This window comes from Elephantulus edwardii, unplaced genomic scaffold, assembly GCF_000299155.1.
Source record: "Elephantulus edwardii isolate Elephantulus edwardi_28Jun2011 unplaced genomic scaffold, EleEdw1.0 scaffold00188, whole genome shotgun sequence".
NCBI classification, from domain to species: Eukaryota; Metazoa; Chordata; class Mammalia; order Macroscelidea; family Macroscelididae; genus Elephantulus; species Elephantulus edwardii.
The window spans coordinates 6,139,379-6,165,319 of NW_006399938.1; the positions used below are offsets into that span (position 1 = coordinate 6,139,379).

General features: G+C 39.0%; 1 protein-coding gene across 1 annotated transcript in view; it reads left to right on the forward strand.

Annotated features, from left to right (window-relative positions):
* Positions 1-25,941, forward strand: part of PALLD (palladin, cytoskeletal associated protein) — a 672,347-nt gene that overhangs the window by 305,280 nt on the left and 341,126 nt on the right. The window contains exons 3-7 of the mRNA XM_006896661.1: positions 1,447-1,513; positions 3,325-3,430; positions 14,026-14,100; positions 20,229-20,370; positions 20,992-21,015. Coding sequence (XP_006896723.1) covers positions 1,447-1,513; positions 3,325-3,430; positions 14,026-14,100; positions 20,229-20,370; positions 20,992-21,015 — 414 coding nt within the window. The remainder of the gene's footprint in view (positions 1-1,446; positions 1,514-3,324; positions 3,431-14,025; positions 14,101-20,228; positions 20,371-20,991; positions 21,016-25,941) is intronic.

Below are 25,941 nucleotides of genomic sequence, written 5' to 3' on the forward strand. Positions count from 1 at the left end.
ACTTATATATGAAGCTTCCATGGCTTCTGTGATTTCAAACACATCAGCTGATGGTAGTTCCTTATGTTGGGATCGGTGTCTCTGAAGTATAGTCGCAATATTTATCGGTCAAAGGTGATGCAAGATCTACATCTTAATATATATATTATATAGAAATAAAAGGCAATTATAATGAAAATAGGGAGTTTTTTTTAATGAGGTATTCAACTTAAATTAAAAATTACTTAGATGAGGTTGATAGGATGAAACCCTGTTATATACACATTGGGACTAAGTACATTATTTTTCTACTAAAATATCAATAAATATATGATTTAAATAACTCAAGGTGATTATAGCTCTTTTCTTCTGCTAATAAATAATTTATTTAACAAAACATTAAGTAATAATAAGCTACAAAACTGAGGTAGAAACAAAAATTTTTAACATATTTTAACATTCATTTGGGAGGGAAAAACTCCTTAAAAAAATGGGAAATTTCCTCCCAGAAGATATAAACATTAAGGTTAGAAATGTGTCACCATCTGCATAGTTAATGAGTGAATATAGCTCTTAAAAGTAGCACCATTGTATACTTTATCTGTTACACTTATTTTAAATTTGTCACTTAAATTTCATGATGAAAATATGGTAACATTAAAAATGCTACTTACCTTTTGGCTACAAATCTTATAAAACCAAACCCAAATGTTTTGCCATTGAGTTGATTTTAACTTATGCCAGGTGACCCAATGTGCTACACAGGAGAATGAATTGAACTCCATAGGATTTTTTTTCTTAGCTGTAATCTTTGTGAATAAGATCTCTAGGCCTCTCTTTTGCAATGCCATAAGAGTGACATTAGGTGGATTTGAATGGCCACCATTTAGGTTAGTAGCTGAACACAAACTTGCTTTAAGATGACCTTTAATTCATGAACAATAATGATCCAAATAAACTTGGAAGAGAATAAAAAAAATCATAGATTCTTTTATGCAAAAATGAAGCTATTATACGATAGCCAAAACTCAGGAAGCATCTCTTGATTAATGACGACTGAAAACAATAATTCACTTAATATAATCTGATAAATCATAAAATTTATAACCATGTACATTTCTCTCCTTCCCTTTCTCTCTTACACACACACACACACACACACACACACACACACACACACACATGCTTATTTCATAAATAGTGATCGTCAAAGTGATATAAAATGAAAGTAATGATAAATCTGGCTTTAAAAATATATTACTATGAAGAAGGTTTTTTTATAATAATGCTTCTAAATTAATTCTGAAAGCACAGACTCAATAAAAATACACTGAATATTCTGTATTTTATTGTGTAGTATAGAAAAAATAAGACAATATGTTATTTTTATATGAATGACACTAATCTGAAATGATTAGATATACCATATAATTCTTGACTTTATTTTTTTATTTCATGTTCTCCCAGGTGCCAGTTCATCAGATTCTGACAGTGAAAGTTTAGCTTTCAAATCAAAACCTGGAGCTATGCCACAGTAAGTGCCCACTCCACCATCAACTATCCTTATTGTAAAGAACGACAGCATAAAAGCTGTGCATGTTGTGCTTTGAAGGAAAAACGTGGCTAATGTCAAAGAGCAAATATTTAAAGTTGATATAAATTTTTATACTTACCAATTTGAAGTTTGCAATTACCAAAATCAAAATGTCTAAATCTAACCTGCAACGTTAGTTTCAAAGACAGCTGATTAGTCATGTACAAAACAAGAGAAATTATGTTGAGAATAAAATCAGTTAAATCATTACTCAAATGAAAACAAGGACCAATTTACTGTTAGAAATTGAAAAATGGTGTGTCAGAATTAGTGAGACAGGCACAGGACAGGGAAGGGTTCAGAGCTGCTGTTCATAGGGTCGCTATACATCGCTGGTGACTCAATGGCACATAAGAACAACAGCACACCAGGTTGGTTGTTTTTTATTTAAGCCTCTTGTCTGGAGTCACAATGACCTCAGGGAGGGCCTTTTTATTTAAAAGTCGGTTGTTAGTAATTTGGAGGAACATTCTTCTAAGTAGTATAGCACTCTTCTGTCAATATACTGAAAGAGGTATCTGGGGTTGCTGTGATGCTTAACCTTGTGCCATTGGGGTGTCAAATTCCATAACAGTTACCCATGGTGGACAGTGTTTGGTGGAGCTCCCAGTTTAAGTCAGTTTTGGAAGCAGGAGCAGCATCCACTTCCTAAACATCATGCTTCTAGACACTATGAACTTTGATATATGACGATAGTTAAAGAAAGGCTTCAGGCCTTTTGTATATAGGGTCACTATGAGTCGTGCTCGACTCGATGGCAATCAACAACAACAACAATCCTATTAAGCAAGCAATAACCTTTGACACAAGAAAATCACAAAATTCAACTTCTTCCTTCAAAAACAAAGATTATTTGTAAAATGTTAATGACCCAAAGGCACGCCTTTCTAACCCACCATGAGAGAAGGATGGGCAGTCTCCTCCTGTGTGATTAACTGTCTTTGAAAACCCACCAGAAGGTCAGCTATGGGTTGGTTCCAGCTCAATGGCACATAGCGATAATAACAATTTTACAAAACTGAAACAAAATCTCCAGAAAATTTGCAGAAAACATCACTAATACTTTTATACTAAAGGCTTAAACTAATAAATCTCTTTAACGTACTAGCATATCCCTAACAATTACATCCATTCAGCATCAAATATTAATGCTGTGGAGACCTTATACAGTCATATGCTTTGCAACTTCTGATTTCAAATAAGTAACTCAGGTTTAGTGAGATTACATGAGTCACTTGAGATAGTCCATTCAGCCACTTTTGGCAAAGCTGGACCTAGAAACCAACTCATGCTAATTCTTTCCTTATTCCTCACAAACTTCTATGCACTAAAAAGGATAAAATTTCCAAGATTCTCATAATTTATCAAAATTAGAAATCAGAACAAAGAACAATTGCTAGACTAACACTAGATTACCAAAACTTTGACCCAATGTAAAAGACTAACTTTAAAGGGTAAATACTTGCTTATGGATAAAAAAATTCTTCTTCTCCGTAATATTTATGTTCTTTGATGATGACTAGGTTACATATAGGTACTTTTCTTTTATCCAAATATTTGATTTTTTTATGTGTTTATGAGGTACGTGTACTGTCTCTGCTGTTACAACTGTATATGACTTCCCTTTCAGAGAACATGCAGTTGAAATTATTTGATGAAAGAAATACAGTTATTTCTGTGAACATATTTTCAATAATAATTCTTATTAAAGAAAAATAATCTGAGTAAACACTTGCCTCCTTGCTTTGTAGAGCTCAAAAGAAAACAACTTCCGTTTCCTTAACAATTGGATCATCATCTCCAAAGACAGGTGTGACCACAGCTGTGATTCAGCCCTTATCTATCCCTGCTCAACAGGTAAGTATTCCTTGGACAGTAGCCCGCAATGAGTCAAACTCAGTGACAATCTTTTAGTTTCTACAATATAATGTTACTTCTAATTAGCGCACTCTTAAGACATTGTCTAAGGGGGGGGGCGGGGGAGCACACAAAAAGCAAACCTTACTGAGAGAAAAGAAAAACAGCAGATAAAAATTTTCTTTTTAATCTAATAAAAACAATCTTTACATCAACATCATACCACCAATTAGCCAACTTTTTTTATTTCCACTAGGAGTCTTTTAACAACCTCCTCATAATACTGTGTAGCTATATGACTATGTGATTATTGATTGCTCTATATTTGCACTCCCATGTATCTAAACTCACTAACATATTTAAAGTAAATGAAAAGGCAGGAAAAGCTCACATATCAATAGCATCTTCTAGTATCAGTCATGTAATAAATAAGAAAAAAAAGTCAAATTCCTCACTCCACTTGATGCCTTTGAGCTGTGGTGCTGGAGAAGAGTATTGAGAATACCATGGACTGCTAGGAAAACAAACTGATTTGTCCTGGAAAGGGTTAAACCGGGTGGCTCCTTGGAGGCAAGGATTCTGAGGCTCCGTCTAACATACTTTGGACATGTGCTTGGGAGAGTGGAGGGACTGCGCAGGAGGGGAAGGCTCTCTAGGAGGTGGATTGATTCAGTGACTGGGATAATTGGGATGGGAGTGTCAGAGACAGTGCGATTGGCACAGGACAGAGCAGAGTTTAGGGCTGTTGTACATATGTTCGCTATGAGTCGCAAGAGACTCGACGGCACATAACAACAACAATTTCTTTTTAAAATTGTTTTGTCCATGAAAGACTAAAGCTATCAACTAAATTCACTCACTGCTGTCCAGTCATGTCCACCTTGTAGTGATCACAGGAGGAGACTTCGCATCTTCCTCCCGAGATGCTACTGGTAGATTGAAACCACCAACCTTTCAGCTGGCAGCCAAGCATTTCACAAACTCACCTTCTGGGGAGTAATTACAAAGAATTTGTTTTGCAATCAAAATGAAATTAAAAATATAAAAATATTTTCTTAATTGAAGATATTACTTTGCCTTTTTGAAATGTTGAGTGTCTTTAAAACACAACACTCACAAAGGGCTGTCCCTCCCACCACTCCGGAGTCATAAACTCATTCCTAGCTAATGAGTTTGCCTTGTGACCATAATCATGCTTATCTCTGAGTCTTTATTAGCTGTTGAGCACTCACAGGTGTTTTAAAGGTAGTTTATTCCAGCCTGCTGTATATAAAGAGTGGGAGAATTGGTGTTTTAGTTTTTATTAGGCACTCTGGAATTAGGAATGACTCATATCTGACCAGTCAGGAGGTTTTCAGAAGCAGTAAATCACATAGGAGGTGATTGCCTAGCTTTCTCCCGAGGACCAGCTGTTGGATTCAAATTGCATGCCTTTGGGTTGGTCCTTACCATAGTCAGGGACGTATGTGTTGTGCGATATGTGAGATACATAGAGAAAAGAAATTTAGAGTTGTGAACTTAAAAAGAATTGTTGTTATGTGCCATCGAGTTGACTAGAACTCATAGTGACCTTATGATTAGCTCTGAATCCTGCTCAATCCTGAGCCAATATCACTCTCTCTGACACAACTACCCACATTACCTCAGTTATTCTGTCGATCCATCTCATCCCGGGTCTTCCTCTCCTGTGCTGTCCCTCCACCCTTCTAAGCATGATATCCTTCTCCAAAGACTGGTCCCTCCTGGCTATATGACCAAAGTATGTGAGATGGAGTCTCAAAATCCTTACTTCCAAGGAACAGCTTGGTTTCACCTTCACCAAGACAGACCTATTAGTTCTCTTGGCAGTCCATGGTATGTTCAATACTCTTCTCTAGCACCACAATTCGAAGGCATCAATTCTTCTTCTGTTGTCCTTGGTCATTGTCCAGCTCTCTGATGCATAATAAGTAATTGGCCTGGATCAAGCACACCCTAATTTCTAGACTGTCATCCTTGCTCTTCAGCACTCTGGAGAGGTCTCTGACAACAGATTTTCCTAAATGCAATTCATCTTTTGACTTATTGACTGCTGGTGACAAGGGTATTAATTGTTAAATGGAGTAAGCTGAAATTGTTAACAATTTCAATCTCTTCTTCATTTATTAGTATGCTTCCAGTTGGCCCAGTGGTAAGAATCTTTGTTTTCTTGATGTTGAGCTTCAACCCATATTGCAAACTATAGTCCTTGACCCTCTGTAGCAAAGGTTCAGGCCTTTTTTGGTTTCAGCAATTAAGGCTATTTCATCTGCATAATGCAGGTTGTTGATGAGTCTTTCCCCATCCTGATGCCATGTTCCTTCTCATAAAGTTCAGTCTCTTGAATACAGATTGCATATACATTGAAAAGTTATTGGAGACAGAACACATTCCTCACATACTCCTTTTCTGATTTTGAACCATGCAGTGTGTGTGTGTGTGTGTGTGTGTGTGTGTGTGTTTTCTCGGTTCTGACGTCTTCCTCCTGGTCCACATGTAAGTTTCACATGAGCACAATAAGGTTTTGTGTGATTCCCATTCTTCTTAAAGTTGCCACTGTTTGTTGTGATCCACATAGTCAAATGCCTTTGGATAGTCAATGCAACACTGATAGACATTCCTCTGGTACTCTCTGCTTTTGGCCACAATCTATCTGACATTAGCTACGATGTCCCTAGTGCCACAAACTCTTCTAAGCCCAGCTTGTAGTTATGATAGTTCTTTGCCAATTTACTATTGCAGTCACTTTTGGATAGTCTTCAGCAGGATTTTGCTTGTATGTAATAGTAGTGATATCATACTATAATTTCCACACTCTATTGGATCACCTTTTTCTGTAATGGGACTAAATATGGATCACATCCAGTCAATTGACCAGGTGATTGTCCTCCATATTTCTTGTCACAACCTGATAATCTCTTCCAGGATTGCATCTGTTTGCTGAAATATTTCAGTTGGCATTCCATCAATTCCTGGGACCTAGGTTTTTGACAATTCCCTCAGGGTAGGTTGAACATCCTCCTTCATCATCATTGCTTCTTGAACATAAGTTGTTTCATGAAATACCTTATGTCGGCCAGTTCTTTCTAGTAGAGTGACTCTGTACTCTTTCTATCTTCTTTTAATGCTTCCTGAGTCATCCAGTATTCCACCCATAGCATCTTTAAGTATTGCAATTTGAGGCTTGAATTTGTTCTTCAGTTCCTTCAGTTTAAAAAATGCTAAGCAAATTTGACCTTTTTGATTTGCGAACTCTAGCTCTTTGCACATTTCATTATAATAGTTTGCTTTGTCTTCCCACCCTGCCCTTTGAAATCTTTTCTTCCTCTTTTGTCTTTGTAATGACCTTTTGCATTCTTCTTGGATAATATTCTTGATATCCTCCCAGCTCATATAGCCTTTGTTCATTAGTGTTAAAGGCCTCAAACATGTTCTTGAGATAGTTTTGGAATTCAGGTGGAATAGACTCATGGTCAAATTTCAGTTCTTGTGGATTTCATTTCATTTTTTTTTTTTAACTTCAGTTTGAACTTGCTATAAGTGGGTGTAGGTCTGCTCCACAATTAGAATCTGGTGTACTTTTCACAGCTGATATTGAGCTTCTCCAGTGATTCTTTATATAGATATAGTCAATCTGATTCCTGTGCAGACCATTAGGTGAAGTCCATGTATATAGTCACAGTATATGTTTCTTTTAAAAGGTGTTTGCACTGGATAAATCATTGACTGTACAAAATTCTATCATTTTATCTCCAGCCTCACTTCTGTCACCAGCCCCATGTTTTCAACTACTGATCCTTTTCTCTATTCTTAGCTTTTGCATTCTAGTCACCCATTAGTATTAGTACATGGTTGCATGTTCAATTGATTTCTGACTGCAAAAGATGGTAGAAATTGCCTGTTTCCACCTCTATTGGTTGTTGGTGCATATATTTGAATGGTAGTGGTATTGACAGGTGTTCCTTTTATCTGAGTGGATGTTATCCTTTCATTCACAACATAGTATTTCAAGATGGATTTCAATCATCTTTTTAACCAAGAATGCCTCCCCCACCCGTTTTTCCTCTCATTTCATTTCTGGCATAGTAGATCATATGATCATATGATTCAAAATATTCCATGCCAATCTATCTCATTTCACCAATGCCTGGTATGTCGATATTTATGTGTTCCATAAAAAGAATTAGTGTAAACTGCTTGCAGACTATGTAAGTCAGAATGGAATTTGTAGAAATATTTTTTACTAATGAATGTCAGCAGAGTTTTGGTATTTAGGGTATAAAATTGATAAGTGTTTGTTGAGTGCTTAAGGAGAAGAAAAACTTGAATCTGCCCCATTTACAGTTTATAATCTAGTACAAGAAACAGAAAATAGGGTTTGTAAAACAATGAAAGAATCTTTTCTTTTACTTTTCCATAATTTTTGACTCATGTACTTATAACTTGTTAGTTAAATTTGTGTCTTCTAGGTTGCAACACCCCCATGATACATCTTCAAGGATATGAACACATACGGCTAAGCACAATTAACAACAGTGCATCTAAATTCCAAAATCAATCTCCATAATAGTCTATGTGTTTCCTACTGCCAAAGGGGCCCTTTAGAGTAGTGAGAGAAGATCTTCACCCTGAAACCCACAGCGTCCCTTTTCAGCAGGAAGTAGCTAAGAGAATACGCCATCCCCTTTTCCTTATGAATCAGGGTGAAGTCTCTCTCGGGGAGGAGTGATAGGGAATGGCAAAGGACACACTGACAAAGGAGATTGATCAGAGCTGACTTTGACAAGCACTGTGGCAATTGGACAATTAAAACAGACATTCAGATGGCGGGGGAAGAAGAACAAACTGGAGAGGAGGGTAGAGAGAATGGTGCAGCAATGAAGGAACGAAAACCCAAAATCCCTGTAAATGTTCATTAAAACTAATAAAATTTAATAATAATTAAAAAAAAGAAACAGAAAATATACACATGAGCTATTTCTTAAATGTAGCAGAATATTTTAAGGTATCGTGTGGAAGTCTACAGAGCTCTGAAAGTGTAGTACATAATATTTCAGGCTGCAAATTAAAAGATTGGTAGTTCAAAACCACCAGCTACCTCGTGAGAGAAAGCTGAACAATATCCTTCCATAAATATTTAGACTCAACTTACTCACTGCCCTACAGTCAGGGCCAACTCATACCTAACCCTCCATTAGGTTTCCAGAAGCAATAAATTGCTTGGAAGGAGATTACTTTTCCTTCTTCTGTAGAGTTGCTGGTAGATTGAAACAGCTAGAGAGGTATGGCTTTTAAGCTAGCAGCACAGTCCCCTATTACTATGTCACCAGACCTTCCAGCTTCAGAAAACTGATGTGGAGTTTCTGTGAGTTGGAATCTACTTAACATAAGTAGATTAGGAGATAACTCTTAAGTATAGAAAGGTACCCATGAATCTGTATGAGTACAGTAGTCATGTAAACAGTAAACTTTTTAAAAAGTTGTGTAATTTTAAATAGTCTAAATTTTATAGGAACGGTGAATGGAAATCATATACCTAATTTTATAGTTTTAAGATTGGAAAAGCTCAAAGAAAGGTAGGTACTGTGGTAGGTACAGAGCAACATGGCCTGGGCTTGAACTTTAGCTCTACCAATTCTTTACTGTGGGTCCTCTCTTTACCCACTTTTTCTTCAGCTTTAAAATAAAGATAGCAATACCACCTGTCTCACAGGATTGTTACCAGGACTCAATTAGGTATTTCATATAACTTAAAATAATGCCTAGCACAGAATAAATGCTGCAAAAGCATTTACCTGTGTTCTTTGGACATGAATAAAGAATTTTGATGGCCTAGTGTCTTCTATGCTGTGATGTTAATCATAATAAGGGGTTTGGATCCACCAGCCCATACCATGGGAGGAAGATAGACACCTCTTGTAAAGATTTACAAGCTCAGAACCCTATGGAGGTGGATTTGATTTTGATCTATATGGAGTTTATCTTCAAATTTGACTCTTCTAGCGTTATTTGATATGGATGACTGACCCATGTAGATGAGAAGGACTACAATCCCCCATGGGGATTGGTTATCTGCCATTCCACAAAGGGAGTGACCAGTCTCAACAATCTACAAGAAGATTGGCTAATCTCTTTAATAAATTGAATAGCTCTAGCCACAAAGATCAGAATCCTCCCCCAACTCCTGAGAAGAATAAAAAGACCTTCGCCAACCCAGTAAAGAGGAAGCAGAAAAATATAGGACATGATTTATGTGGCAGCAGCAGCCATGGCCAAACTAGAGACCTGACATGAGATAGATATGTGAGATGATATCTTGGATGTGGGAGGGAAGCCAATATTGGCAGGACAGAGAATATTGTTGGACAATCATTGGTTGGGGAAATGCCAATATTGGTAGAACTGAAAACTTGAAACACTTAGAGCCATGAGACTTGAGGCTGAGGTGCCTGAGTGCACATTTTAGGAGCTGTCTTGGCTGTACTCTGTTATTTATCTGAATTATAACATTTTTACTTCCCCAGTATGGTTCTGTATGATCTGTGATCTATTATATTGGACTATGAATCCAGCAAAGCAGTAAGATTGATGTTGAGATGAGTAGAAAGAGGCACAGGGGTGTGGATGACATGTTTGACATCATAGGAATTGATTTCTTGTTATTGATGCTGTGGATGGGGACAGTTTCCCTTTGTGAAGTTGATAAAGGTGAGATATGGCACTCCCCATGCAGCTCTTGTTCTTTTACAGTCTGTTTGGACTTAAATAGCAAAATGGATTCAAATCGCCTTACTCAAAATCCAATAAAAATATCTTACAGGGATAACATATAGGTCCAGTATCATAATAACATATCTATAACTTGGCCAACATTCTTAATGACATCCTATCAAAACAGCAAAATAATATTTTGTTGTTCATAGCTGCCCTTTTGGTGACCAATGGAATGAAACTCTCCCTAGTCCTATGCCACCAATATGGTCAAATGAAGATCAGACCTCAGACTGTTGGGATGTATCAAATTTTTATTAGGTGATTTTTGGAAATTTATGGTCACACTTGTCTCTCTAGTCCATCTTAATGTAGAAGCTCTGCTGAAACCTGTACAGTATCATGTGGTTGTTAGTTGCTTTTGAGTCAATTAAGACTAATAGTGACCCTATGAACAATACATTATTTGCCTTAACCTGTGCCATCCTCACAATGTAGCCTATTGTTACAGTCACTATATTGAAAAAGACAAAGTGCCATGTGGAGACAGCCATATCTGATCTTTACTGACGTCACAAGAGGGAATTGTTACTGTTAACAGAATCAGTAACACAAAACCAACTCCCATGAGGTCAGACATATCATCCCCCACTCTCTTGTACCACTTTTTACTCTTCTCAGTACCAATCTTACTGCTTTACTGGGTTCAAAATCTGATGAAGTAGCTCACAGACCACAGAGAACCATATTAGGGTAGTCAAAAGATTGTAATGCAGGTTGGTAGCAGAATATAGTCGGGACAGTTTATGAAAAGCCTCGCGGCTTTAGTCTAGTGTTACAAAGTTCTCAATCCTGTTAATATTGGCTCTCCCCCACTCTAGTCTCAAGTTTTGTGACAAACCTGGGCAAAGGCTCTTAACTCTGGTTCTGCCTATGGGGGGGGGGGCAGCAATCCCAAGGTCCACTCTGTCTCATTTCAGATCTCTGGTTCTCTGCTATGGCTATCACATTCTCCTGATTTCTCTTCTTTGCTAGCAGTGAGGTTTGTTCTAATTGTGCTGCTGAATCTGCCCAGTTTATTGTTGAGACTAGACAATCCCCTTCCTTGTGTATTGATGCAACTAGCCAATATCCTTGTAGATTGGTGAGATTACTCAGTCTCATTGTGGATGTTGTTATTGTTGTTATGTGCCATCGAGTCGCTTGCGACTCAGAGTGACCCTATCTATGTACAACAGCCCTAAACTCTGCTCTGTCCTGTACCAATCGCACTGTCTCTAACACTCCCATCCCGATTATCCCAGTCACTGAATCAATCCACCTCATAGAGAGCCTTCCCCTCCTGCGCCGTCCCTCCACCCTACCAAGCATGATGTCCCTCTCCAAGGACCGGTCCCTCCTTACAACATGTCCAAAGTATGTTAGACAGAGCCTCAGAATCCTTGCCTCCAAGGAGATACCTGGTTTAACCCTTTCCAGGATGAATCTGTTTGTTTTCCTAGCAGTCCATGATACTCTCAATACTCTTCTCCAGCACCACAGCTCAAAGGCATCAATTCTGCTTCTATCCTCCTTGGTCATTGCCAACTCTCTGTTGCATAACAAGTGAGTGCAAAGCCCATGGCCTGTATCAGACGCACCTTAGTCTCCAGAGAGACACCATTGCTCTTCAGTACTTTGGAGAGGTCCCTAACACCAGACTTTCCCATGGCAATATGTCTTTTAATTTCCTGGCTACTGGTGACAAGAGTATTGACTATGGAGCCAAACAAACTAAAGCTGTGAACAATCTCAATCTCTTCACCATCCATCCTGATTCTGCCAACTGGCCCAGTGGTCAGAATCTTTGTCTTCTTGACATTGAACTTCAATCCATATTGGAGGCTTCAGTCCTTGACCCTCTGCAGCAGGTGCTTCAGGTCCTCTTCAGTTTCAGCAAGCAGGGTTGTGTCATCTGCATAACGCAGATTGTTGGTAGATCTTCCACCAATCTGGACCCCACATTTCTCCTCATAGAGCCCAGCCTCCTGGATAATCTATTCTGCATACAGTTGAAAAGGTATGGAGACAGGACACATCCCTCATGTACACCCTTCCCAATTTTGAACCATGCAATGTTTCCTTGCTCTGTTCTGACTACTGCCTCCTGGTCCAAGTATAGGTTTCTCATTAACACGATCAAGTGTTCTGGGATTCCCATTCTTCTCAGAGTCAGCCAGCCACAGTTTATTATGATCCACACAGTCAAACGCCTTTGCATAATCAGTGAAACACAGATATACATTCCTCTGGTATTCCCTGCTTTCAGCTAAGATCCATCCAACATCAGCTACAATATCCCTAGTACCACGACCCCTTCTAAACGCAGCCTGGACTTCTGGCAGTTCTCTGCTGATGTGCTGTTCCAGTCATGTTTGGATAATCATCAGTAGAATCTTGCTTGCATGTGAAATCAATGATATTGTTCTATCGTTTCCACACTCTTTTGGGTCATCCTTCTTTGGGATTGGAACAAATACAGATCTCTTCCAGTCAGTTGGCCAAGTGGTTGTTCTCCAGATTTCTTGGCACAACTTGGTGAGCACGTCCAGAGCAGCATCTTTTAGCTGGAATATGTCAATTGGTATACCATCTATTCCTGGGCTAACACAAACTGCTAACATATATCTGCCTATCCACATGGCAAAATCAAGCAATGGCTAGAAATTTTTTATAAACCCTTAACTCCACACTATGTTAATCAATCTTTGAAGATCTTTCTCTTTTTCACTGTCCCTCCAGTTTTCACAGCATGATATCCTTTTCTATGGACTGGTGCTTCCTGACTATATGCTCAAAGTATATGAGACAAAGTTTTACCACCTTTGGCCCTGAAAAGCCCTCTGCTGCACTTCCTCCAAGACAGATTTGTTTGTTCTTTTGGCCATCCAAGATATAGATTCAGTATTTTTTGCCAACACCACAGTTCCTTCCTTATTCATTGTCCAACTTTCAGATGCATGTAAAGCAACTGAAAATATGACTTGGTCAGGCACACTTTAGCATTATAGCAACAGACAAACTTCTGCTGAAAGGCAGGTGTTAGTTGCACATATGTTGCATTAGCTGTGAATCCAAAGAACCTATATTTCCTTCATGGAAGATGAGAACTCAACAGCCTCTACCTTATGTGTGGCATACTTAGACTCATAAAATCAGATTATTATAATCTTGGGATAAGAACAATCACTTATAGGAAAGCTAATAAATCCATATTATTTGAAACTAAGTGATTGAGCTCAAATGTTTCCCATTTACTAGTTTGAACTACTATTTCCCCAAAGATGATTGCAACTCAAATATCTCAACACTCTTTTTGGACCATCAGCCAAATAATAAAAATAGTATGCCTTTCCACTTGTTCCCTATTATCAAAAAAAGGCTGCAAGTCAAAATTAAGGTAAATAGATGTCAGTTCATTTACTTTACCCTCCATAGTCAATAACTTACAGTTTATATGCAATGAATCCAGACTGCATATGAAAAGAAAATATAATGTCAATGAGAATTAAAAAAAAAAAATTCTCTGTGGAAGACCCACACACAGAAATCCATTTGGTAAGAGCATTTAAAAGCTCATGGGTCCCTGAAGACTCAGGGAACTTTTACCTTGAATATCCTTTGGAATAGAGAAGAATAACAGATGTGAAATTAGGAAGTAGAACAATGTCTGTACTGTAAGAGTAGACCAGCGAAATGATGTAGAGCAATACTTTCATTCACTGGTTCCATTCGAGTGGAGAATCTTAACAATGAAAGGCTTTTTCACTCGTCTTTTCAGCAATTGGTATATTTAGAATTTGATCCATGTGTCTCTGCTTTTTCAGGTTCACAGCCCAACTTCATATCTCTGCCGGCCTGATGGAACCACTTCTGCGTATTTTCCTCCTGTTTTCACAAAGGTCTGACATCTGCGAGTCTCATTCTCCGCGTTTACTTTGGTGTTTAAATGTCATTCACATGTTATTTTGTGTAACCATTTTTTTAAAAAATAAAAAGAACAGTTTAGTGGACTGATGGTCGTGGTTACCACTGCTACATAACTATAATCCTGTGAAGGGTCTGGGTGGTCAAGGGCCTGAAAAAAAGCCTGTAAAGCTAAAACAGGTAGGAAAGATTATAACTAAATGGTTGGCAGATTGTTTGTGAGATACCACAAGTTTCATAGAACATTTTTGTAATCATGATTTGGGTGAAAATTTACAAAAGAAAAAATATTGTTTTTCCAATCATTTTTTAAAAATATGACTGTCACTTTATACTAAGTTGGTAATTTACCAAGTTACAAGTTACCTATTTCACTGGTCAAATCCTCAGTTTAGAATCAGTTTAGAATTACTTCTATGTTAGTATTTCATGTTTATCTCTCTCTCTCTCTCTCTCTCTCTCTCTCTCTCTCTCTCTCAGGAAAATTGTAAAACTTTACTAAAAATATTCAAAACACCCAAATAAATGGAGAAATGTAACATTTCATAAACTGTGGAGACTGTAAAGACATCATCATTTCCCAGATCAATCTATAAATTCAATGTAAATCTAGTTAAAATTCCAGAAATGTTTTTGTTTTTATTGTTTGATAGAAAGTTTAACGTTGTATGTTGTTTTTGTTGTGATCTATTGAGTAGGAACGAACTCATAGCTGACCTTCCAATGGGTTTTCAGAGGCAGTAAATTGCATCACAGGAGATTGCCTATTCATTTCCCACAGAGCAGCTGGTGGATTGGAACTGCATGTCTTTGGGATTGGAGTGTGACTTCTTACCACTTCTAACCAGAGCTCCCCATTATAATTGTGTAGAAGAACAAATAACTAAGAAATAGCTAAATAATTCTGAAGAAGAAAAATAAGAAAGCATTAGGGAAGAGGTGGAATTTGTCCTCTCAGATGTCAAAACTGTTTCTAATACTGTAACTAAGGGAGATAAAAGCACAAGGCAAAACAAATTAATGATCAGTGTTGCCTACACTGACGTCAAAGAGCCGTTACTACAAAACAGTGAGGAAAAGGGATTTTTTTTAGCCGAGGCGGAAAAAAACAAAACAAAACAAAGCACAACTCACACTTTCACAAAAATTCATTCTTAGAGCAGAACCAATGTGAAAAGCAAATATGTAGATGAGGAATTTGAAAGGCAGTAGAGAAGACCATCTTTGGCAATTATTTGTATTTTCTCCTAAAGCAACCAGTGTGATCACAAGATGTTCATAAATACTTGAGCTCTTTCCAAGAGGGCACTGGAAGTAAAGGATAATAGTAGACAACAACTTAGAAGAATAGAAATATATAAAAATTAAAGGGATATAAAACTCTACCAAAACCCACAAGTCACTGTAATAACAGCCAGTGATGCCTTTCTTTGATGCTTCAAACATGAAACATTTACAGAATGATGGATACTTCCATATGGTATGTAGTTTAAGAGCTTTTCACAAGCACCTTTGTAATGTCGTCTCTAGAAACCCTAAGTTACTTGATGTATTGTTCTCAGCTGAGGTGATTTGGGGAATGCCAGAAGCTCTTGGCCTAAGGAAATAAAGTTCATATCAAGTACGAAGAAGGCATGAGTTCATGCTTTTCCTCACCAAAGGTTTTTCTGCCACAAGGGCCCTGTGTGTATAAATGTTAGGGAATTCCTCCTGGTACCTAGAGGAATAGTCTAAAACTAGATGCATAACTCTCTTTGCTCCTATTACAATCCAGTTCCTGAGAGTTATATTCTTCCAGTGCTATTTCTTCCCTCCCCAAAAGACGACTAGAAAGCATAGCTGTATGTTAGCTGTCGTTATATGTCATGGAGTCAAAACAAGCTCATAGTTGACCCTCCAACAGGTTTTCAGAGGTTATAAATCACACTGGATTTGCCCATCTTTCTCCTTTGTATGTTAATGACAGAGCTTTTTAAAAAAGAAAAGTAAAATAAAGCTGTGCATTGTTTTCTAAAGCTTTGTATAATAGTTCTAAGCTGCCTTCACGAGAAGCATAGAGCACGTTCATGGTGACCTATGTCCCCAGTACCTCTCCCTGCAGTCCACTGTGGAGACCTCTCTGTGTTCTGCATCTACTCTTGCCTTTTTCCTTTGGCATCTCTCCTCCCTGCTTTGCAGAGGACTTTCTAACTTTAGAAGATAATCCTGCCCATTTCCTTGTGACATAAATTGATCTCAGCTTTGTTTCCTTAAGGAGCTTTGGTGGCATAGTTCACTATCTGTTGTATTCTTAACCAAAACGTTATTGTTGTTGTATACCATCACATCAGGACTGCTTCATAATTAACCCTCCAGTGTGTTTTCAGAAGCAGAAAATATCTTAGGAGGAGGTTGCCTTTCTACCATGCAGCAGCTGATAGATTTGAACCATGTTCCTTTGGGTTGGCAGTGTACCTCCTTACTACAAAGCTACCATCGGAGGTTTGAATCCACTAATCACACTCTACGGAAGATATATGAACAACATCTTTCTGTAAAGGTTTATAACCTCAGAAACCTAATAGAAGGTCACTAGGAGTAGAATAGACTGAGAATTACCCACCTACTTACGGAAGAAACCAATCTGTGAACCTAGACTAACTACAATAATGTGGGATTCTTACTTCTTCAGTGCCTCAGAATCTACTACTGATTTCTTGCATCTCGGGCTTTCCAACAAAATTGAACAAAATAAATCAAGTCTCTTGTGGTGCCTGCAAGAACAAGCCTATAAAAGATTTGCAATGTGTACCATTTGTAATCTACCATAAATGGCTTCCTGGACAACCTGGAGTTATTTAACAGATGAATCCATTGGAGTTTGACCCCTTGAGTGACACTTATCCACTAAATTAGCTCTTCTTTGGACTCAGTCACAAAATTTAAAAGAAAACAGAGCATTTCTACATTAAAAAGAGGAATATAATTGCAGTCATAAGTACTTCGCAATCTTACCTTTTTCACTCAAAAAATAACCATTCTTGCTAGTTACTAAAAGTTTTATCAAACACATTTTCAAATTTCACCACAATTACAGCCCTGGGATATCAACGGGGCTTTAGATACTCATTTACAGACCATTGCTGGGGGATCTAGTTTTTTCCAAGGACACCATTTATACCTTTGTTGTTATTGTTAGGTGCCATGATGTCAAGTACGACTCATATAGAGACCCTATGAACAAAAGCTCTGAACCCTATTCTATCTTGTGCCATCCTCACACTTCCTGACACACAAGAACTCATTGAATTAGTCGCCATGTCAGTCCACCTGGTCAGGGGTCTTCCTCTCCCGCATTGACCCTCTACCCTTCCAAGCATCAGGTACTTCTCCAAAGAATAACACCTCCCAGCAATATGCCTAAAGTATGTGATGCAAAACCTCATCATTTTTGCGACCAAAAATGATTTGCTACACCCTCTCCAAGACATACCTGTTTGGGAGCTTGACCGTGAAGAGGCTGTGGTCTCTGCCAGCGCTTCCTGTGGACACATGGGAGGGAAGTTCTGTGCTCTCCTTCAACACTATAGCTCAAAGGCATCAATTCTTTTCCCATCATCCTTATTCATTGTCCAGATCTCAGATGAATAGCAAGTACTCCTAAAGACTATTACCTGAATCAGACACACCTTAGTCCTCAAATTGACATCACTATTCCTCAATAATTTGGAGAGATCCCTAACTGCAGATTTTCCAAGTACAGTGTGTTTCCTTATTTCCTGACTGCTGGTACCAAGGGTGTTAATTGTGGATCCAAGCAAAAGAAAGATGTTGACTGTTTACTTTCAAAATAAACAAAACCACATCCCTTTTTTTTTTTTGTTTGAGTAGAGGTGGACTATTTTTAAATTCTTTTAGGAGCTCTGTATGTCCTGTATAAAATCCAATACTCCGTAGTCAAAAGTATAACAGTCAAAAAATGTAAATACCTCCTTCACTAGTTCATCCTGAGGAGAAAAATAGAGGATTAGAGAGTTCTTTTTAGTGATTCCAGGTTTAGTAACAAGCTTAAATACTTTATTACAAAAGTTTATTGACCTCAAATTGATGAGGGGGAGGCAATGAGCAAGGAAGGAGGAAATGAAAGTCAATAAGGGAAGGCATGCAGTATGTGCTTTATTATTTCACTCAGAACCTCAAAATGAGAAAATACCAAAACCCTTGCATTTAATAAACCCAGCACTTTAATAAACCTGGGCAGAAGAGACATGGGAGTGCATGCGAAGGTTGAAATTTGAAAACAAGTGCATGTCTTTTTTTCTTTTCTAATCTAGCTTTTCATAAGAATCAACATCAAGCTGGAACATAATTGTTTTAAGAAGTTTGCATTATATCAAGTTACTTTTAAATGTAAATAAAAGTGGTACTAATTATTACTGTAGAATTTTCTTCAGTGTAAAAGGGCCAGTGCAGATTTGCACACAAGCTACATATTTCTAGAGAGTGTATAGTCATCTCAGCCCAAAGCCATCAAATCAGAAGCAACACATAGCCGACCCTCCAGCAGGTTGTCAGATATTGTAAATTACACGGGAGGAGAGTGTCCATCTTTCTCCCACAGAACCACCGGTGGATTGGACCTCCAGAGAGGCACCATCTCTAGGTTAGCCACATAACTCCTAATGGACTACACCACCAGCTTTCCCTGTGCCTTTCTAATTTCATTATGTGGAGATTATGCCACTTCTTTCCTGTTCGTCTTTCCATTTTATAACCCAGTTAAGGAGGCACGCTACTTATACTCCAACTTTTGATTGGTATTCAGAAGTTTTCACCCTCTAACTGAGTTAGCTTCATTTTGGGTTGGAGTACTACAGCCTTCGGTATGGATAACATCTCAGTATCAAGAAAACAAAGCTCCTCACCCAGGACTAACAGTCAACATTATGATGAATGGAGAAAGGAATGAAGCTGTTAATGATTTCATCTTCCTTGTATAAATAATCAGCACCCTTGATCCCAGCAAACAGGACATCAGAAGACATATAGCATTGGACAAGTCCACCGCCAAGGACCTTTCCAGAATGCTTTAAGAGCAGTGATGTCAGTTTGAAGACTTAGATGCAAGTAATTCAGGCCATGGTCTTCTCAATCACCTGCTATGAATTGGAGAGCTGGACACTGAAGAGGGATGGCAGCAGAGGATACCTTTGAGTTGTATGTAGTGTTGGAGAAGAGTACTGAATATCCTAAGAGAAGTACTGATTATCTTCCAAGACAGCAAATAGATATTTTTTTGAGAGGGTGCAGCCAGAGTGGTCCTTGGAGGCAAGGATGGAGAAGCTTTGTCTTTCATATTTCAGACATGTAGCTAGGTGTAGCTTTACATTGGAGAGAGACATCATGCTTGGAAAGATAGAGCATCAGTGAAGGAAAGGAAAACCCCAAATGAAATATACTGGCATGTTGGCTTCAGCAATGGGCTTGAATGTTTCAGGAGATGGTAAGTATGACACAGAGGAGGACAAGGATCAAGTTGGCTGTTCATAGGGCTGTTATGAGTCATATTTGACTTGACGTCGCCTAATAATAACAACCATCACAATTACGACTATTTCTTTAAAATCAGGTGAGTGGATGTAAAGTGTGTTGTGTGCTGGACTGCTAGCTAAAAGGTCAGTGGTTCAAATCTACTAGCTGCATTGTGGGAGAAAGAGGTGTAGTCTGTTCCCATTAAGATTCACAGCCTCAGGGGAGCTCTGGTGGCCTAGTGGTAAGGAGCTGCAACTACAATCCCAGAGGCGCACTGTTCAAATCCACCAGATGCTCTGCCGGGGAAGGAGGGACAATCTCCTCCTGTACCAGTCAGATCTGATTTGACGGTACACGCACAGAAAAGTAATAAAATTTAAAAAAAAAAAAGATTCGCCACCTCAGAAACCTGATGAGGATTTCCATGAGTCGGAGTTGCTGCAGCTGTGGTTGAGAGCCTTTTCTGAGTCAGTGTCAATTATTGTCTGATGCAAAATTTTCTCTTTAAGGCTTAAAACTGTACTTTATTGTGTCTTGTAAAAAATGCTGAATACACCAGAGACTTAAGGGGAGTGTTTTACTTGAATTTCAGGAACTGCAAAACATAGCAGCGTCAGAAGGCCAGGTGGTGGTTCTGGAGTGCCGGGTCCGAGGGGCTCTCCCTCTGCAGGTCAAATGGTTCCGACAAGGCAGTGAAATCCAAGACTCTCCCGATTTCCGGATTCTACAGAAAAGTAAGGAGCAGCACCCTCCTCCAAGTCCCACCATTTCATTCTGCCTTAGGGAGAATCAGCAAGGCCCAAGCCATGCACACAACTGACTTGATTTGTATTTTCAAAGAGCAGTGAGAGACCAGATGACCCACAGCTAGAAGCGGCCCAGTAAATTTTAACAATGGCACTAGCTTGTAGACCTCTTGGAAAGTCCTATAAAAGTGACATGTTTTTCTCCAGAAAAATGAACATATGTGTTTCTACTCAAAAGTTTTGCAAACAGTTTTTAGAGACTTATAAACTTCATCCATGCTGCCATTTTAAAAAACAGCTTTGTTTATGGTAATACCAGAATGCGAGTTTCTAAAAGGCCTGTTGCTCTGCTTCTAAAAGGGGAAAACTTTGAAAATTCTAGAGTGGAGTTCTCCTTTGCTCCCTGGGGTCACTATTAGTGGAAATCAACTCAACTCAAAGGAGCAACTGCTTTTTTGTTTCGTTGTTTGTTCTTAACTTCCACCTTAGTTCCTTTGTACTATGGTGTTTGTAACATTTCTGTAATAAAAAACATTAGTTGGATGTATTTTTCATGTAACCCTATTCTAAAGCTGTATTTTGATTTATTTTTTTTCATGTGGCAAACAGAACCCAGATCTACAGCAGAACCTGGTAAGATTTTTTTTTTTATTAAGTAATGTATCTTTTGCCCTTCAATAGTTCTCTGTTTCTATTTTAAAGCCATAAGTAGAACAATGTTTTGCATTTCCCTGGAAATGTGAAACCCTCATAAAGAAAATATCTTTTTTTTTTTCCTGGGGTCTGTACGCTGCTTTTCACATCAACTTCTTTATTCGTAAACCATTAAGCTGTATTTATATAAGAAAGTCAAGCTCAGGGATTTAAGATTTTCTTAAGTATAATCTTTTTACCTCAGAAGCTGTCGCTTTGAATGATGAAAAAGTGTCCCCTAAAATTGCAATAGAAAAGAAAAATGGGCTGCATATTTCCACAGACCCAAAACTTCTTACAGGAGACTCCCAGAGTAGAAATGTGTCTCGGCGAAAGCAACCCTGAAATGTAAGCAGAATTAACGCTCAGGCATTTCGCATTTATGTGCCCTGAACAATAAACTTTTACTACACTACAAGCATGAGGAGGGTCATCTTACCCTAGGATTCCTCTTAATTACCTCACCGTTTGACCTCGTCAGAGTGCTATGCTGTCCAGAAGCACAGGGCCCAACCGAGCCTCTGCCCCAGACGCCTCTTGTATTTATGACTCCTTGTGGAGCAAAGCAAGCATACTACACATTTCATAGCATGTCCTCTTGAAGACGACCTTCTTTTGTACTCTTCCCTTGAGCAAAACCACCAGTGTCATTAATTTCTTACCAAAAGGGCAGAAAAGTACATCCTTTTCCTGTTTTTGCTCTGTGTGGGTCTGCTTCGACATCCAGTAGGAGCCGTGACCCTGCACTGTTCCTTCTTTGGGGACATGGCTGTGGATGATTGCAGGACAGATTACTGCAGTCAGTTCCTGCAGTTCTCAAATCTCAGTGCTGAGTCTTTAAAAGCAGAGTGGGAGAGACTATTAGAATCTACATTTAGGGGATTTTGAGTAATGTCCTTAGAAAACCACTGGAATTGATCTTGTTCCTTCTTGTCATGAGTTAAAACTAGAGAATGTCGCCCCCACTGACTGTGTTAGTTACCACATCAAACACTAGAGCCGCTTTCCAGACTGTGGAAATAAAATTACATATTTTGTCTACACTAAGTCTTGGCATAAAATTGGAGTCTATTAGTTTCCTGATGAGCTCTGGTGGCCTAATAGTAGCTGCACTACCATGCCAGAGGTGGTAGTTGTTGTTGTTGTTGTTGTTGTTGTTGTTGTTGAGTGACATCGAGTCGTAGGCAACTCATAACGACCCCATGAACGGAAGACCTGAGCATTGTTCATAGAGTTTCCGGAGGCAAGCCATTTCAGAAGTGGATGCCACTCCTGCTTCCAAGCTTGTTTGAATCGGGGAGCTCCACCAAACACTATCCACCATGGGTAACCATTATCACATTTGACATGTCAGTGTCATAGTGTTTAGCATCACAGCAACCATGAGTTACCTCTCTACAGCAATGTACAGACCAGTGCTATACCACCTAGAAGAATATTTGACCAAAAAAAATTTGAACCTGGCCTGAGGGCTGCAGATTAAAATCACCCACCTTGGTCTTGGGCTTGGTAGCATAACTTTCTGCCCACTAGGCCAACGTAGCTCTTTCTATGTATGCCAAAGGGGCACAGTTCAAATACACCAGCTACTCCATAGGACAAAGATGGCCAGTATCCTCCCATGCAATTTACTGCCTCTGAAAACTGTTTGGAGAGTCAACTACGAGTTGGTTCCAACTGTATGGCCCACAACAAGAAGAAGCTCCCTAATGGAGCTCTGGAGACTTAGTGGTCCACACAAAGGCCTGCAGTTCAAACCACACCAGCCACTCTGCAGAAGAAAAATAAGCAGTCACCACCCATGTGATTTACTGCCTCTGAAAACGGACTTAAGAGTCAGCTATTTATGGTACATGCCAAAAACTACAGTTCCCTGATAACTTGGAGTCTGAATCTGCTGTATGATTTACAAGATGTTAGAGCACAACATTTTCATAAAATTATAAATTCGTGGAATTCCTGGGTAAAGCAAACAGTTTAGCTCTCAACTGATAAACTGGTAGTTCAAAACCACCCAGAAAGGCCTCAGAAAGAAGAAAAAAGAAAAAAAAAAAAGCTGGTTATCTACTATCAAAAGATCAAGACATTGACAACCCCATTCATTCTCATTCAGTGAGTTTTACTCTGACACGCATAGGGTCACCATGAGTCAGAATCAACTCAACTGACTTGTATATGTTGGTAGAGACAAACTCAATTCATTTCCATCAAGTAGGAACCGACTCAGAGCTAACACAACAGAAAGTTTTCCAAGTCTGTTACTTGCATAGGAGATGATTGTCCATCTTTCTCCCATGGACCAGCTGGTGTACCCTTGGGATGGCAACACAACTCCCTACCTGCTAGACCACCAGCACTCCCTTGTAGAGAAAAAGTATAACCAAATATCTCTTTTCAACAACACAAATAGTCTATGTGCAGAGAAATCTATAAAGAAATTTGGTTTTTTGAGGATTTATAATACACATAAAACTGTAGAGTTGGGCCAGAAATTCTAAGAGCTTTGTTACTGGAATGGATTAAGTGTGCTTTTGATGTTGCATTTGGGGTTTGAGAAAATTGCTATATTTTTTTTTCTTGCTATTTTTCAAATTACTCAACTTTTTTTCTCACTCTTGGGGTTTTTGTTCGTTAATTTGTGAGAGTTTATTCTCACTGAAGTTTTATCCATTTTCATCATCTACATCATGATTGATTCAATGTTTTCTTCCATGATTTGGATTAGAAAATAAATTTAAAAAATTATTATGAAACTCAACATTATCTGAAACTGCAGAGTCTGATTTTGAGTATATACTTTCTTAAAATTCAAGGACTCTCCGAATACTGAGGAATACATTTGGTCAGAGGAGGGAGATTTATGTGTTGTTTCCTCGCCTTCTGCCCATATGCCACAAGTTGTAGCTGTTGTGTGCCATCGACTCAGAAACCAACCCATAGCTCACACTCTGGCAGGATTTCAGAGGCAGTAATGGCACGAGAGAAAACTGCTTACCCTTCTCCCGCAGAGCACCTGCAAGATTTGAACTGTGAGCCTTTGGGATTACAGCACAGATTCTTACCACTAGGCCTCTCATGTCACAAATACCCCTCCATTTTTATTGACAGTTTGCTATTTTGTTTATGAAATATATTGTTGTTGTTGATTGCCATTGAGTCGAGCACGACTCATAGCAACTCTATGAGCAGAAGGCCTGAAGCCTTTCTATATCATTTATCAAATAAGAAGTATACTATTAATTATAAACACTTTAATAAAACTGACTATATAGTTTCACAGAATAGCCTGAGATATAAAATTTGCTTAAGGAGCTGTGTTGTCACCATGGTTGAGCACTCAGCTACTAACTTAACCAAGAATAAGGGTAATAGTTTAGACCCATCCAGCAGCACCGCTGCAGCTCTGGTGGCCTAGTGGCAAGAATTTGTGCTGCAATCCCGAAGGCACGTGGTCAGAGGCCACCAGCTGCTCTGCAGAAGGATGGGCAATCTTCTCCCAAGCAACTATTTGTTGTTGTTGTTGTATGACATCGGGTCCCTTGGAACTCATAGCAACCCTATGCACAATAACCCTGAAAACTGCTCTATCCTGTGCCAATTTTACTGTCTCTGAAACACCCATGCTCATTACCCCAGTCACTGAACCAGTCCATCTCATCAATGGTCTTTTCTTTTTCTCTGCCCCTTCACCCTTCCAAGCATGATGTTCCTCTCCAAGGACTGGTCCCTCCTTGTAACTTGCCCAAAGTATGTCAGAGGAACCTCAGAATTCTTGCCTTCAAGGAGCAGCCTGGTTTCACCCTCTCTGAGACAAACCTGTTTGTTCTCCTGGTAGTCCAGAGGGGTCAGCTATCGGTCGGTTGTAATTCTATGATACAAAACACAACCCAGAAACAGCACCATGAGAGGGATGCAATCTGCTTTCATAAAGACCACAGCCTTGTTGTTATGCTCTGTGAAATTGGAATTATCTCTTAACTGACCTCTAGAGGGTTTTCAGAGGCAGTTGAATCATATGAGAGGAGCTTGCTCATCTTTCTCCCTCTGTGGGAGAGCTGTTGGATCCGAATCGTGTGCCTTTCCGTTGGCAGTGCAGCTTTTTACCAGCAGGGTTGTTATGTATGTTGGAATCAGAGCCTCTGGAGGGTTCTCAAGGGCAGTTAATTGCATGGCAGTAGATTGCCCATCATTTTCCCACAGAGCAGCTGGTGGATTTCAACCTAATGTCTTTGGTTTGGAAGCACAACCCCTTGTCATGAAACCACCAGAGAGTGTCATTACCAACAGGGTAGATCTGATCTATTGAAAGAGATTTGGTAGCAACTAGTCGCAAAAAAGAACAAAATTTATTCACATACCTTTTCATTTAGATGTAAAAATCATCAAGAAAAGAGCAAGACATGGAAGACCTTCCTTTCAATTTGTAGGTCTTAGTAAATACAGAGAGGAGAAACTTTTTTATGCATTGCTATCAGACAAAGTTGTTGTTATTGTTATGTGCTATCAAGTTGCCTGCGACCATAGTGACCCTATGGACAGCAGCTCTAAAGCCTGCCCTGTCCTGAGCCAGTCTCACTGATTCCAACACACCTACCCTTATTGCCCAGTTACTGTATCAATCCATCTTATCCATGGTGTTCCTCTCCTGCACTGTCCCTCCACCCTCTGAGTATGATGTCCTTCTCCACAGACTGGTCCCTCCTGGCCACATGCTCAAAGTATGTGAGGCAAAGCTTGCTCAGAATCCTAGCCTCCAAGGAGAGATTTGGTTTCACCCTCTCCAAGACACACCTATTTTGAAAGGTGGACAGTTTGAATCCATGAAGGTCTATGTGGGAGAAAGATGGACAGCCTCGCCCAGTTAAT